The sequence below is a fragment of the Diabrotica virgifera genome, chromosome 10 (assembly GCF_917563875.1).
Source record: "Diabrotica virgifera virgifera chromosome 10, PGI_DIABVI_V3a".
NCBI lineage: Eukaryota > Metazoa > Arthropoda > Insecta > Coleoptera > Chrysomelidae > Diabrotica > Diabrotica virgifera.
Genome location: NC_065452.1, coordinates 133205452 through 133222139, shown reverse-complemented (window position 1 = coordinate 133222139; position 16688 = coordinate 133205452). Strand labels below are relative to the sequence as shown.

The 16688-nt window shown below is 32.4% G+C and overlaps 1 protein-coding gene across 4 annotated transcripts in view; it reads left to right on the top strand.

Moving 5' to 3' along the window:
* Positions 1–16688, top strand: part of LOC126893416 (solute carrier family 41 member 1-like) — a 139048-nt gene that overhangs the window by 89064 nt on the left and 33296 nt on the right. For all 4 annotated transcript variants that reach the window (XM_050663571.1, XM_050663567.1, XM_050663570.1 and 1 more), the window contains one exon: positions 561–899. In XM_050663571.1, coding sequence (XP_050519528.1) covers positions 648–899 — 252 coding nt within the window. In that variant the 5' untranslated portion in view covers positions 561–647. The remainder of the gene's footprint in view (positions 1–560; positions 900–16688) is intronic.

Below are 16688 nucleotides of genomic sequence, written 5' to 3'. Positions count from 1 at the left end.
CCAATACAAACTAAATGAGAATTTTAGTATTAGCGTTGATTGAAATATTAATATGGGTATTAGGCAATATTAGGCCCCCAATACATCAATCAACGGTATTAGGTAATGAGAAAGGTAGTAAATGAGTAAATGAGAAAGGTAGTATTAGGCAGGTACTTATAGAGGATTGTCGCTGTTAACTACGGTGAAATACTAAAGGATTTATTTTTGATAATTCACAGAATGGCAATCCCGCTTGCAATATACAATGCAATACTTGCAATATACTATGTACAACCATACTGATTCTAACGTCTGAATCGGATAATGGTAGAATGCCTTCTTTAGTTCGGTGCAAAGTGCAAAGCTTCGATAAATATTCTATCAGAGTAGAGATTGAAATTAGAGGAGACAAAATACAGCTTTGCCTCACTGTACTCATGATTTTCACATATGAAAACACGTCCAATAAAATCCCTGGAACGTGCTCAAAAGTACTACTGCTAGCTAAAGTCTTGCACTTTAAAATTAGTAAGTTTCAAAACAAACATCATTTTATCTAAACACTCTTATCATTACAGAAAACAGAAATATGGACCAAAAGTAGGAAATAGTACCAAAGAGATTCATCAAGTACGTACAACATATTTGGTGCTGTTTCCCCACTCATGGAGTCCCCCAGTCAGTCAAATGTCTTGAAATCAAGTCCTTCGTTAGATATGAAAAAAATCTCAAGTAATTCTCTAGACAATGTTGACAATGAGAATGGAGTACTGCCTGATGTTGTTGCAACAAAGATTTTTAAACAAGGGGAACAGTTCGAGGAGAGTTATTTGTCCACAGCGATACAAGTTTTTATTCCGTTTTTGATTGCTGGGTTTGGGATGGTGTTTGCTGGTTTGGTCTTGGACAAAATTCAGGTAAGTCATCTTTTTCTAAAATGAATATGGCCCTGTTTACATACTCATATACCTCTTAAGCTTTGCCATTACTTACTACTGCTATTACATGTGATATGTACCATGTCGGTTTATAACGTTTTCCGCCGTTTTCTGACTTTTAGTTAGTCTAGTCGCAACATAGCGGGTCCCGTGGACACTTTTAGTCCGCCGCGATTTGATGGTGGTACTATAGGTTTTTTGGGTCGCTGAATCCAATGGAAGGGGTCTGGAAGATCAAATGTAGTACGTTTAATTGTTATTGACAAATTATGCTAAAATTAGGTGTTTTTTAGGAATTATTAGGTGTTGATTATTGATAATTGATAGTGTTAAGGTCTTCTCTGGTGTATTCTTGGCCGCTGAATCGAATGCGACTAGTCGCGATTACTCAACATATGTTCTTATTTTGTTAATAACAAAATAATAGTTTATTCGCCGAAAAGCTCAAAATTCTCTATCTACAGCAAGTTTGTAGTCTTTTTCATAGTATTTTTATACGCTAAATCGATTGCCGCTAGTCGTGATAGCTTAAACCACGTTCCAACTTTGTTATTAATAAATTATTGCAAAATAACGGTTTATAGTTCGTTCACTCACGGTGTTTGCTCTAAATTAAAAAAAAAAAACAATTGGATTGACATGAAATTTAGCACACACGTAGCTAACATGTCAAACAAAACAAGTGATATTGTGCCGATGTCTACTTTTACCCTGGGGCTGAGTTTCACCTCTTTTCGGGGGTAAAAGAAGAAACCTTTAAAATAAAGTGTCTGAAGTGGATAAACTGATTAGTTCTAAGCAACTTTTGTTCTATAAAGTTTTTTCACTAAGTCAATACTTTTCGAGTTATTTGGTTGTTTTGTTGAAAAATGAACATATTCAGTCGCAAATAACTCGAAAAGTATTGACTTAGTGAAAAGACTGTATATAATAAACGTTGCTTAGAATTAATCAGTTTATCCAGTTCCGGACTTATTTTAAAGGTTTCTTTTTACCCCCGAAAAGGGGCGAAATTCACCCACAAGGTAAAAGTACACATTGGCACAATATCACTTGTTTTGTTTGACATGTTAGCTGCGTGTATGCCAAATTTCATATCAATCCAAGTGGTTTTTTTAAATTTAGAGCAAAAACCGTGAGTAAACGTACTATAAACCGGTATTTTTGCAATAATTTATTATAGTCTAGGGCGCATCTGTTTTGAGATGGACGTTGAGAGGTGACTCAAATTTTTTTGCAGAAATAGTTTGAAAATAACTCAAGTAATAATATTTGCGTTATCCTCCCACTCAAAATGGTCCGGAACATTGTTTAAATAATCAAAATGTCAAAATATGAAGGAAAAAGTCGATTTTTTTATTGGTTTTTTGATTATAACTTTAAAACTATTCATTTCTGAGAAAAGTTGTACTAACATAAAAGTTGCGTAATTAAATTTCCTACAATACAGAATTAGTTAGAAATTTAAAAAATAGTCAGCCTTGTTGCAAAATAGCAATAATTGCGAAATAAACCATACAAAAACAAGAATTCGCATTTTACGTTTTTCAACCATTTCTGCTACACTTAGGACTTTCATATTTTACCCAGAAAAACTTTATTATATAGTAAAATAACATTGTAAATTTCATTAAGATAGGTTTAATAGATTTTGCAAAATAAATTTTGCAATCCAGCTTTCGCAAAAAAAAATCATTTTTTTAAATGTTGCAGGACTGAAAATAAGGCAGATAGCAAGTTGAATTTTTTTTTGCTTATAGAAGTGTACTGTACCTTTCATCTGCAATTTGCAAAATTAAAATCGATTGATTACTACAGCGTCAGGAATTTTTTAAAATAAACATTAATTTTTGGTGCTACGCGCAGGACAGCGGTGTTCGATTCACACAAATTGATTTCCACCAAAATTTCTTCCAATCTTTATCTAATATAATATTTTCTTACTCTATATTTTGTTGCATTTTAATATTTTAATTCCACAAAAATCAAACTAATTTTATTATTGTTTGTGAAATATTGTTTAAACAATTGCATATGTTTAAAAATAATAAACTTTTATTTTCTAAGTTAAAATATATGAACAAAGAAAGTTTTTGCTAAAAAGTGTTATTTCAAAGGATAGAGTATGTGTTTTATTTTGCAATAAACAAATTTATTTATTTATATCGAAATGTAATAAAAATTAAAATGTATCAACCATTATCAAAGGTCATTGGAATGCCCAATCAAAGCAAACTATCGGCTGTCCTGCGCGTAGCACCAATAATTAATGATTATTTAAAACAATTCTGACGCCGTGGTAGTTAATCAATTTTAATTTTTCAAATTGCAAATGAAAGGTACAGTACACTTCTATACGCAAAAAAATTTCAACTTGCTATCTGCTTTATTTTCAGTCCTGTAACATTTTGAAAAAATGAATTTTTTTTGCGAAAGCTGGATTGCAAAATTTATTTTGCAAAATCTATTGAACCGATCTTAATGAAATTTACGTGTTGTTTTACTGTATCATAAAGTTTTCCTGGGTGAAATTTGAAGGTCCTAAGTGTATCATAAATGGTTGAAAAACGTAAAATGAGAATACTTGTTTTTGTATGGTTTTTTCGCAATTATTGCTATTTTGCAACAAGGGTGACTATTTTTTAAATTTTTAACCAATTCTATATTGTAGGAAATTTAATTGTGCAACTTTTATGTCAGTACAACTTTTCTCGGAAATGAATACTTTTAAAGTTATTATCAAAAAACGAAGAAAAAAATCGAAATTTTCCTTCATTTTTTGACATTTTGATTATTTAGACAATGTTCCGGACCTTTTTGAGAGGGAGGATAACTCAAATATTATTATTTGAGTTATTTTCAAGCAATTTTTGCAAAAAAATTTGAGTCACCTCTCAACGTCCAAATGTACTAATATTTTTACAGATAATTAATAAAAAAAGTCGTTACGTGGTTTAAGCTATCACGACTAGTGACAATCGATTTAGCGTATAAAAATACTATGAAAAATACTACAAACTTGCTGTAGATAACGCATTTCGAGCTTTTCGGCGACTAAACAATTATTTTGTTATTACCAAAATAAGAACACATTTTGAGTAATCGCGACTAGTCGCATTCGATTCAGCGATCAAAAATACACCAGAGAAGACCTTAACACTATCAATTTTTGTATTACATGGTATACAGCCAACTACAGGAAAACTTTTTCCTTGTGGATTTTTTACTATCAATTTATTTACAGGGCTTCTAATAATTCGTGAAAAATACCTAATTTTACCATAATATCTTAATAACAATTAAACGCACCACATTTGGGGTTCCAGACCACTTCCATTGGATTCAGCGACCCAAAAAAACCGATAATACCACTATCAAATCACGGCGAACTAAAAGTGTCCACGGGAGCCCCTATGTTGCGACTAGACTATTTCAATCGCCACTTCGTCCGGTTGTTCCATAGGTCTTCTTCTATATGTTTCTCTCTCTCAGCTCTTTGTCTATTCCTCCGCTCTGGCTCTCTCTCGGTCTACCTCGTTTTTCTTTCCTTTTGGTTGCCATTTTAGTATTTCCTTTAGTATTCGTTGTTCATCCATTCTTTGTATATATCCGAACCAGATAAGTTGTTTTGTTGATAAGTCATCCGTGACTGTTAGTTTTATTCCCATTATTTCTCTAATGTGTTCGTTGGTAATTTTCTCTTCTACATCTTCCTGCTGCTCTTCTCCAAATATCAATTTCTACTGATACTTTTCACTATAGTCTCTTAAAATACTTACTAGGGTGGTTCGAAAATTTTTTTTTCTTATTTCAGATCGCTATAGTGCGCAAAAGTTGCCATTGGTATAGACTTGAAAAAAGCACTAATTATTATTTTTTTATTAATTTGTCTTCCGGTCGCTCAATGCCATCGAAGTTAGCAAAAATTGTGAAAAACCTTAATTTTTCAAAAAAATTTTTAAACAGGCCAGATGGTTTTAATTGCGTTCCTATACCATGAATTAACTACTAAAAGTATGTAAAATCAATATGAATGCACTTATTATACATTTGTTTCATATCTTCCGGTCGCGCAACGTAATACAAAATGAGTAAAATTAGTAGTTTTTGCAAAATTTCAAAGTTTGACTGATTAGTACAATTTAATCATACGACCTTTAGAGATGCTATAGTTTAATTCAATTACAATAATATATTTAAAATCATATTTTTAAAATCATAAGATACATTTTGATATTCAAGTGGAATTAGGTTGCGCAGCTTCGTCAAAAACAGCAGACTACCGAGAGGCGAGGCGAAAATGACGAATGCCAGCGAAGCTCGCGCAGCCACAAATAGAGATACATGTGGGAAGACCTCTACAATGGAATATTTGTCTTCTCCATTACAACGAACTGCCATTCCACCACCTTTTCCAACACTTAGATGGAAATACAACAGTCACTATAGGATATCCGGACCGATTGGAAAGGCCCTACCTGATTGTGAAAGACTACCAGTTGTTGTTGATTTTAATCGTTGGCATCGCTGAGCGCTGCAATGATGTGGTTCTAATATAGTCTCTGGAACTTTGTCCACACACTTTACTTGAAGCTACGGTCACTGGCTTAACGCATCTTTCAACTGCCTGTGTATGGCATGGCAAAGTATCTATACTCATAAAAGTCTTGAAGTCATTGCTCACATACTGTTTTATCTCTTCATTAGTCAATGTTCTTAGCAGTAGAGGGGAGTCAGTGTACTGGTGCTCCATTTGATAATTTCGTAATACTATTTAGCTTCAAAGTTTAAGTTTGGTGGTTTAAAGATTCTGATAGAGTCACTTTCAGATATTGCTTGCTTTTTCTTCATGATACGCCTAAAGCCCAGCTCTCGGATATGGTTTCTGTCATCAGTTACCATAGCCAAAAGTAAATTTGCGGGATGGGCAAAGTAAGCATTCCGTTGTAAAACGGGATCAACAACTTGAAGAAGCTCTACTGGTAAGTACCTTGAATATTCAATGATTTTGTAATCATGTCTATGCCCATCTGTGAATTTGTGGTTTATTTTTGTGGCAAACCACATAGGCATATTATAACATTTGAGAATGAATGTGACAATCTCTCTCAGATTTTCAGAAGGGTTGGACACACTGATGTAGAAACGCAAAACTCGGTTTTCAGTAGTAAACCATCTTGAATGTGACGTTGGGATAGGATCACGTACCCACTAAAAGTCTTCTGAACAATGTCCTGACTTGATGACTTCTGATATCTCAAGCAAGTACAATTATTGGTGCTTAAGAGTTGACAAGCTTAAGAATACGCTTGTCAACTTTTGGAATCTCACAATCAATAGGATTAAAATCAATAAGTGGTAGTCTTTCACAATCAGGTATGGCCTTTCCAATTGGTCCGGAATATCCTATTGAGCCTGTTGAATTTTCATCTAAGTGTTGGAAAAGGTGGTGGAATGGCAGTTAGTTGTAATGGAGAAGTGTAACAAAAATAAGAAAACTTCTGTTGGAGTGAAAGTAAAAAGAAAGATATAGGTACTCCAACAGAAGTAAGGAAAAAAAAAAGACTAGACTAGGTAACTAAATAGTTGGGATGAAAAGAGAAAGGTGAGATGGCTTCTAAGGTGAGATGGCCAGTGTAACAAAAATGAACCTCTGTTGGAGTGATATACTCCAACAGAAGTAATGAAAAAGAAAAGAAATGAAAAGACTAGGTAATAAATAGTTGTGGCTGAAAAGAAGAGGTATAAAAATGAAGAGAATGTGTAGATATGTGTGTAAAGAAAAGGATGTAGTGGCTCTACGTTGAGAAGCCGCAATAGGAAAAATACTACTAAAGTGCAGTAGTGAAGAAAGGGGAATTAGAAGGGATAATAAGTAGACGTGGGAAGAGACAGAGGCAAACTGAATAGAGTTGGCTAGCTATAGATGCAAGAGAGCAACTTGACACTCAAGGATGGATACGGCTCGTTTGCATGCCTGTCGAAGAACAGTAGCTCTAAGTAGATAGTAATGATGACTAAAAGGTGAAATAATAAAATAAGAATAATGTACTGAAGAGGAATGAAGATGAATAATTTCTAAAGACGAACAAGATAAATAAATCTAACAAATCATGGGCGCCATGAAAATGATCTTCGATCATTTTCCCAAGTATCTTATACTGCTGTCAAATATCAAATATATCAAACCTGTAATAATGAACATAAAGGAGTAATAAAATAATTGATATACAAAATAAGTAAATATTTATTAAAAATAACTACCAGATTTTTAACAATCTCTGAGTTAAGCAAGTTCATATTATGCTGTGACTCTAAAATGACATAAGTTATACAAGAAGATATATATATTTTAAAGATAACAACAATAATGTTATCTGTTACAAACTTAAATATAAGTACCTCTTACTAACATATAGGGTACAAAATTACATAAGTCTTCTACCAAATGGTTATAGTACGCCTGCTACGTACAACTAAAGGAAACCGACGAAGATGAAAATAATACAAATAAATAGGCCCAAGCCTCACTAAGAGAAAATACAATACTGAATAAAGCAAAATTAAATATACAAATGAATAAACGTTATAGAAGTGAAGTTAAGAAAAATACCGACAAAATGACCTAAATTAACCGAGCAAATGCAATGAAATAAAGTAACGACGAAGTAACCGAACAAACGAAATAAAGCGAATAAATACAATATTTGGGAAACAAGCAAGTAATGTTACAAAATAAATTTACCCGAATTACATAAACCAATATCAAAGCAATAATAAAGTATTAAAAACCTAATTTTCTCTAGGCTTATTCCTGTGCACAAGAAGTTACCGTAGATACAAAGTTTGGGAACCAAATAATCTAATATACAAATACATATGTCAAAAAAAACAGAGGTAACCTAAATCTGGAAAAAAAACATAGTGTATTTAACAGATAGTCTGAAATATAAAAAAAAACCAATAGTTACTAAAACTCCTCACTAAATGTTCCCAAACGAGGTTGCGGTTGCATCCTAGAAAATGAGCATCACTATGATGCACCTCCATGCCCCCCCGTAGGCCCAGGTGGCAGGACGAAAAGGAGCTGGAATGTCCCCCAAAAAGCTTGTTCCCAAAACATACTCCCAGTTTGACTTGGCGGTAGCTGCAATAAGGTCAAGGTGGCTTCCCTAGGTAGTCAAGGTGGGTACGACATCACATGAGGGTTAGTTTTCTTCCAAACGGCTAAAAACATATACTTCGTTTGATTTCTCATATAAACCGGTAAACAAAAGTAAAGAGAAGAAGAAATAATCGAGGAAAACTTTTTAGAAGCAATAACATAAAAAAACAACCATTAAAAATGGAACAAAAACTAATCTCAGGTAACCTTGAACTATTTTGAGTTTGAAAACATGAACAAATAATGGCATTGCATTTGAAATAGGAATATAAAATATGACTTATCTGAAATAACATGAGATTAAGATAGTAATAGCCATCTACATACATTTTATATACCTTAATGAAATGGTATTGAACCAGACAAAGATAGTTACATGACAATTTATAGATATATTGGACATGAAAATTTATAGATATATTGGATGTTCAATCGGTTTAAAACGTACAGAGAAATGGTAATTATTTCCAATATTAATTTGAGGACTTCAAAAATGTTTGGTTATGTAAAACCAAAAACCCCATTAATATAAAGATCGATATAAAGATAATATAAAGATCGAAATAATCTACATCCTTCACCTAAGGGACTGGCTAAGAACATTTAACAATGAACCAACTATTTCATATATTCAAGGTTAACTAAAAAACATTAGTAGAAAAAACGATTTACCGGTTAATTTTTTATTCCTCTTCCACTGATGGTACTCCCATCCTTACTCCAGGAAACCCGTACTCCAGGAAACAAGTGGTGGTAACTTTTTACTATACTTCCAAACTTAGTTGAAATAAAAATTAATTTCGAAGAAATTAACCGCCATTTACGGTACTAACCACCAACACCAACCTGTCAACCTCGCAGCCACCGGCCAAGTGCCTCTCATTCCTCCCACAGTCAGCGAGGAAAACGTCAAACTCTCACGGAACACGAATTAAACGACAAGGAACGGTTCAACAACTATGTTCCGTACAGTGTGACGTCACATGAGAAGTCCTTTACGATAAATTAAAGAATTTAAATGGGAGGTCAAGAGAAAATAATTATTTTTTTAAAAATAATTACAGCGCTAAAAATGATAATATAACGGGTGGACCGTTACAATCCCCTCCTACTCGGGAAAAAAATTTTTTTTAACCAAAAAAATTTTTTTTTTTTTTAAACTTCAAAATATTAACAACTAAATTTACAATAGTCTAACAATCCACGTTGATTCGCAAGATTACTTCTAAATATAAACTAATGGTCAAGGAAAAATAAATCAATACATGACTCAAACTCATACTAAAATGTTACTATGTTACTCTCTGCTACCAAATATTAACATATATTGCTCAAAAGTCAAAACAAAACTAAATATTGTACTTAAGTTCATAATAATAACTGAGTGTCGAATTGGGCACTAAAACCAAAATTGAACTATCCATGGACATCAGATTTATAAAGGGTATATCCAAGAACGGAACAACCAGGAAAAGGTGTGAGCCAATTCGAACCATATCAAAAGTAAATGTACCAAAGTGAATAAAAAAAATCAGTAACTAAAATAGGTAAAGAATTGAACACTTTATCCAAAACTGAACTAACAATGGACACCAGATTCATAATAGTATATCCAGAGAAAAACAATCAGGAAGATTTATGGAACAATTCTCACTAATGTCAAATAATACCTATAATAAACATACCAAAGGAATCCAAAACTCAATAACCAAAATAAATGTGGAATCGGACACTTAATCCAAAGTCGAACTATCAGTGGACACCAGATTCATAAAAGGCATATCCAAAGAAGAACGACCAGGCAAATTTATGGACCAATTCACACCAATACTAAACCACATAACAGATCAGGTCTACGTACACCCACATCCGGTAATACGAACCTATCCAACTAAATACACAAAATAAATGAAGAATCGGACACTTATCCAGAATCGGACTATCAATGGACACCAGATTTATATAGGAGTATATCCAAAGAAGAACGATCAGGCAAATTTATGGACCAATTCTTACTAATACTAAATAAACTAAATTATTGGATCCAATGGTAACTAATACTGAACAAAATAAATAAATTAGGTCTACATACACCCTCATCCGGTAATATGAACCTATCTGAACTAAGTAATCCAAAATAAGTCAGAAAAAAATTATTAACAGACTAAGTAACAGAGATGTAACCAAACTAAATCAAAGGTAAGATAAATACCTAAAGTGTATTGACTAAAGTATTCTAGAAAATACATAACTTAATTCATGCTGGTATTCGCGAACTATAGCATGTTGCTACAACAGATGTATGAGAATAACCAGACACAGATAAGGTACTAATAACGTAAGAATAAGTAAGAAAGAAAAAGAATACATGATGAACTCGTAAGTTCTATGACACTATGATAAGTGATAGGCAAAAAAAATATGTGATAGGGTATAGGAAAAAAAAATAGGATAAGTGATAAGAAAAAAAAATTGACGAGAACGAGCAACAAGTTTAAATTAAAACTGCAGATTTATGCGCTCTCACATATGTGGAATTATTCAGGAAATATTCCAGAATCTGAATAGCAAAACTAATGCTTAAGGAAAGAAGTGGGAATATACTCAAATGAACAACTCATCTGTCTAAACACTCCAAATACTGACTTAACGAACCTACTATGTATAGGGATGGCCTAAGCATTGATTTATAAACAAGTGCGCAAGATATTTATCCATGTTTACTCATCAACTCAAAGTACAAACATACTATGAAGTAAAAGGCCTAATATGAACTAAATACTTCCCTATTAAATTGTAAAAAAAACTGGAATACTTCGACTAATTACAGAAGAATGGTTAGGACATGCGACCGTCATTTCCTAACAAGAAATATTATAATGGTAAAACGTCTGCTTACTCTGCCATGAAAGACATAGATTACGAAGTCAGTCAAACAGCAGTGATCAGTTGCTGAGAAACAACTTCGAACCCACGCATTCACAAATCAGAGTATTGACAGACTAATCATAAGCAGAAATATGAAAGACTCAAGAATTCATACATACTTACATCAACATTCCAAACTAATTCCAGAATCATAGTGTGTAGGATAGAAGGATATAAATTATTAAGTGTTTAAGATATTGGAGACAAATGTTAATAGAGTAACCCAATAACAAATTAAAAACCACATCTTTCCAATATGGCAAATTCAATAACCGTATATCAAAAATAATAAAAAAAAAATTAGTAAGTAATCAAATATTCAACATAATATAACACATAACCTGAGATAAGTAGTGCATAACATACAGTTCCATAATAATATCCATATTAAACAAGAGTACTTGTATGAGCTTACCTGTCCAAATAAGTATATAAATATATAATAATTCAACAACCCTTCTAACTTAAGGGGTTAGGTGTGCAAAAACTAAACAAAAATACAAGTGAAGTTCTGATTAATTGTATAATCCTACTGACAGGATCAGCAATTAATAATATTGACTCATAATAATAATTAAAATGCACCATACCTAATAATAAAAAAAATAAACTCATACATAAAGTACTACATAATAATTAAATTAATAAGTAATAAATAAATGTCATCAAAACTAAGCCAAAGATGAAATCAAGCAATTTATGTGGGTACCTGCATTATCATATGATAAAAAAACAATATTGGACTAAAAGTTATAACCATACTAAAGATTGAGCTAAGCTAAAGACAAACAGAAGAAGAGATTAGCTTGAACAACACTGTTAAGGTAATCTTCTTCTGAAGATTGTTCTATAACTTAATAGAAAAATAGTATCAATGTTTCCTAACTAATAAAGAATTTATATTTTAATCTCAACCTAAAGTATCTGATTCATATAAGCATTATATTATGGTACCCACACTGATATAATATTATTACCAAAATTTAACAAAACTGGAATATGAGATGGATAGTGGAACTACTTAACTATACAATTTATCATTGTAATGTTTAACACTACCAATTAAAGAAAAATAATTTGGATGACCATCTGTAATCATCCGAACCATGCGAATTCAACGTATCATGTATAGAAGCTAATGTTCTGGACTGATATTGCTTTGTGGTGTGTGCCTGTCTTACCAAACAACCCAAATATCAAAAATAACAAATATAAAATATAATCTAAAGTTTGTAAGACAAAGATACATATGGAGAAAATATTAGCGACACACCAACAAATCAAAATGCCAGCAAAATATATAAATAATCAAATCAATAAATTAAATAAAATACCTAAATACTGAAAATAATTTCTAGTTAGGTGTAAAATATAACCACACTAGAAAAAAAAATATATGCATATAGTCAATAATTAATTGTACGTGCAAACATACTACCATTGGTAGAAGGACTAAAAATCCATAATAAAAGAACATATGTCAGATATGTATACTCAGTCTAAATACACAAATAAGTTTCCAATAAAAATACAAAATTCAAACTAAAATATGAGCTGTACCACTATAACTGAAAATGAGGTATCAAAAATAAACTAACCAAAACCAAAAGAAGCAGTATAAGTCTACCTGTTTATTATTAATAAAAATTAAAGACAAAAATAAATCAGAAATAACATATATACAAAGATATCAAAAAGTTAATAAAACAGAAAATTCCAATAAAAGAAAATTGAACTAAAAGAACTACTGTCTTAGAACCATAAAACGGTTGGCCCCACGTTGGGCGCCAGTGTAACAAAAATAAGAAAACTTCTGTTGGAGTGAAAGTAAAAAGAAAGATATAGGTACTCCAACAGAAGTAAGGAAAAAAAAAAGACTAGACTAGGTAACTAAATAGTTGGGATGAAAAGAGAAAGGTGAGATGGCTTCTAAGGTGAGATGGCCAGTGTAACAAAAATGAACCTCTGTTGGAGTGATATACTCCAACAGAAGTAATGAAAAAGAAAAGAAATGAAAAGACTAGGTAATAAATAGTTGTGGCTGAAAAGAAGAGGTATAAAAATGAAGAGAATGTGTAGATATGTGTGTAAAGAAAAGGATGTAGTGGCTCTACGTTGAGAAGCCGCAATAGGAAAAATACTACTAAAGTGCAGTAGTGAAGAAAGGGGAATTAGAAGGGATAATAAGTAGACGTGGGAAGAGACAGAGGCAAACTGAATAGAGTTGGCTAGCTATAGATGCAAGAGAGCAACTTGACACTCAAGGATGGATACGGCTCGTTTGCATGCCTGTCGAAGAACAGTAGCTCTAAGTAGATAGTAATGATGACTAAAAGGTGAAATAATAAAATAAGAATAATGTACTGAAGAGGAATGAAGATGAATAATTTCTAAAGACGAACAAGATAAATAAATCTAACAAATCATGGGCGCCATGAAAATGATCTTCGATCATTTTCCCAAGTATCTTATACTGCTGTCAAATATCAAATATATCAAACCTGTAATAATGAACATAAAGGAGTAATAAAATAATTGATATACAAAATAAGTAAATATTTATTAAAAATAACTACCAGATTTTTAACAATCTCTGAGTTAAGCAAGTTCATATTATGCTGTGACTCTAAAATGACATAAGTTATACAAGAAGATATATATATTTTAAAGATAACAACAATAATGTTATCTGTTACAAACTTAAATATAAGTACCTCTTACTAACATATAGGGTACAAAATTACATAAGTCTTCTACCAAATGGTTATAGTACGCCTGCTACGTACAACTAAAGGAAACCGACGAAGATGAAAATAATACAAATAAATAGGCCCAAGCCTCACTAAGAGAAAATACAATACTGAATAAAGCAAAATTAAATATACAAATGAATAAACGTTATAGAAGTGAAGTTAAGAAAAATACCGACAAAATGACCTAAATTAACCGAGCAAATGCAATGAAATAAAGTAACGACGAAGTAACCGAACAAACGAAATAAAGCGAATAAATACAATATTTGGGAAACAAGCAAGTAATGTTACAAAATAAATTTACCCGAATTACATAAACCAATATCAAAGCAATAATAAAGTATTAAAAGCCTAATTTTCTCTAGGCTTATTCCTGTGCACAAGAAGTTACCGTAGATACAAAGTTTGGGAACCAAATAATCTAATATACAAATACATATGTCAAAAAAAACAGAGGTAACCTAAATCTGGAAAAAAAACATAGTGTATTTAACAGATAGTCTGAAATATAAAAAAAAACCAATAGTTACTAAAACTCCTCACTAAATGTTCCCAAACGAGGTTGCGGTTGCATCCTAGAAAATGAGCATCACTATGATGCACCTCCATGCCCCCCCGTAGGCCCAGGTGGCAGGACGAAAAGGAGCTGGAATGTCCCCCAAAAAGCTTGTTCCCAAAACATACTCCCAGTTTGACTTGGCGGTAGCTGCAATAAGGTCAAGGTGGCTTCCCTAGGTAGTCAAGGTGGGTACGACATCACATGAGGGTTAGTTTTCTTCCAAACGGCTAAAAACATATACTTCGTTTGATTTCTCATATAAACCGGTAAACAAAAGTAAAGAGAAGAAGAAATAATCGAGGAAAACTTTTTAGAAGCAATAACATAAAAAAACAACCATTAAAAATGGAACAAAAACTAATCTCAGGTAACCTTGAACTATTTTGAGTTTGAAAACATGAACAAATAATGGCATTGCATTTGAAATAGGAATATAAAATATGACTTATCTGAAATAACATGAGATTAAGATAGTAATAGCCATCTACATACATTTTATATACCTTAATGAAATGGTATTGAACCAGACAAAGATAGTTACATGACAATTTATAGATATATTGGACATGAAAATTTATAGATATATTGGATGTTCAATCGGTTTAAAACGTACAGAGAAATGGTAATTATTTCCAATATTAATTTGAGGACTTCAAAAATGTTTGGTTATGTAAAACCAAAAACCCCATTAATATAAAGATCGATATAAAGATAATATAAAGATCGAAATAATCTACATCCTTCACCTAAGGGACTGGCTAAGAACATTTAACAATGAACCAACTATTTCATATATTCAAGGTTAACTAAAAAACATTAGTAGAAAAAACGATTTACCGGTTAATTTTTTATTCCTCTTCCACTGATGGTACTCCCATCCTTACTCCAGGAAACCCGTACTCCAGGAAACAAGTGGTGGTAACTTTTTACTATACTTCCAAACTTAGTTGAAATAAAAATTAATTTCGAAGAAATTAACCGCCATTTACGGTACTAACCACCAACACCAACCTGTCAACCTCGCAGCCACCGGCCAAGTGCCTCTCATTCCTCCCACAGTCAGCGAGGAAAACGTCAAACTCTCACGGAACACGAATTAAACGACAAGGAACGGTTCAACAACTATGTTCCGTACAGTGTGACGTCACATGAGAAGTCCTTTACGATAAATTAAAGAATTTAAATGGGAGGTCAAGAGAAAATAATTATTTTTTTAAAAATAATTACAGCGCTAAAAATGATAATATAACGGGTGGACCGTTACAGAAGACAAATACTCCATTGTAGAGGTATTCCCACATGTATCTTTATTTGCGACAGCGCGCGCTTCGCTGGCATTCGTCACTTTCGCCTCGTCTTTCGGTAGTCTGCTGTTTTTGACGAAGCTGCGCGACCGAATTCCACTTGAATATCAAAATTTATCTTATATGCTTGGATTTTAAATATATTATCGTAATTAAATTAAACTATACCATCTCTAAAAGTCGTATGATTAAATTGTACCAAACAGTCAAACTTTGAAATTTTGCAAACACTACTAATTTTACTCATTTTGTATTATGTTGCGCGACCGGAAGATATAAAACAAATATATAATAAGTGCATTTATATTGATTTTACATACTTTTAGTAGTTAATTCATGGTATAGGAACGCAATTAAAACCATCTGGCCTGTTAAAAAAATTTATGAAAAATTCAGGTTTTTCACAATTTTTGCTAACTTCGATGGCATTGCGCGACCGGAAGACAAATTACTAAAAACATAATAATTAGTGCTTTTTTCAAGTCTATACCAATGGCAACTTTTGCGCACTATAGCGATCTGAAATATAAAAAAAAGTTTTTTTCGAACCACCCTAATACTTACTAACATTGTGATGGCTTTTCTAGCTGACGTATTTCTTTCTCTTATGGCTTTGTCTAATGTTCCATCATGCGAAATATTGATACCTAGATATTTGTAGTCGTAGCAGTGCTTTACCGTGGTCATGTCGTCTAATATGAGATCTTTTTGTTCTCCTCCAATGCACAAGTATTCGGTTTTCTTTTTATTCACTCCTGGGCCATACTCTTTAATTAATTTTCGGGCCATATAGTTTAAATCGTCATAATCTTGAGCCATTATTACTTGATCGTCTGCAAAGTTGAGCGTATATACCATAGTGTTGATGATATGGTGAGTGGTATCCCCATTGTTCTACATTTTTGTTTCCATCTTTTTAAAGCACTTTTGAGGTATGTTATAAAGTGGGGCTAGGCAACATCCTTGCTTTAATCCCTTTGTTGTTACAAATCCTGTTGTTATTGTGTCCTTGTTTTTATTTTTGTTGTGGGTTGATTGTATAGTACTTTGACGGCTTTT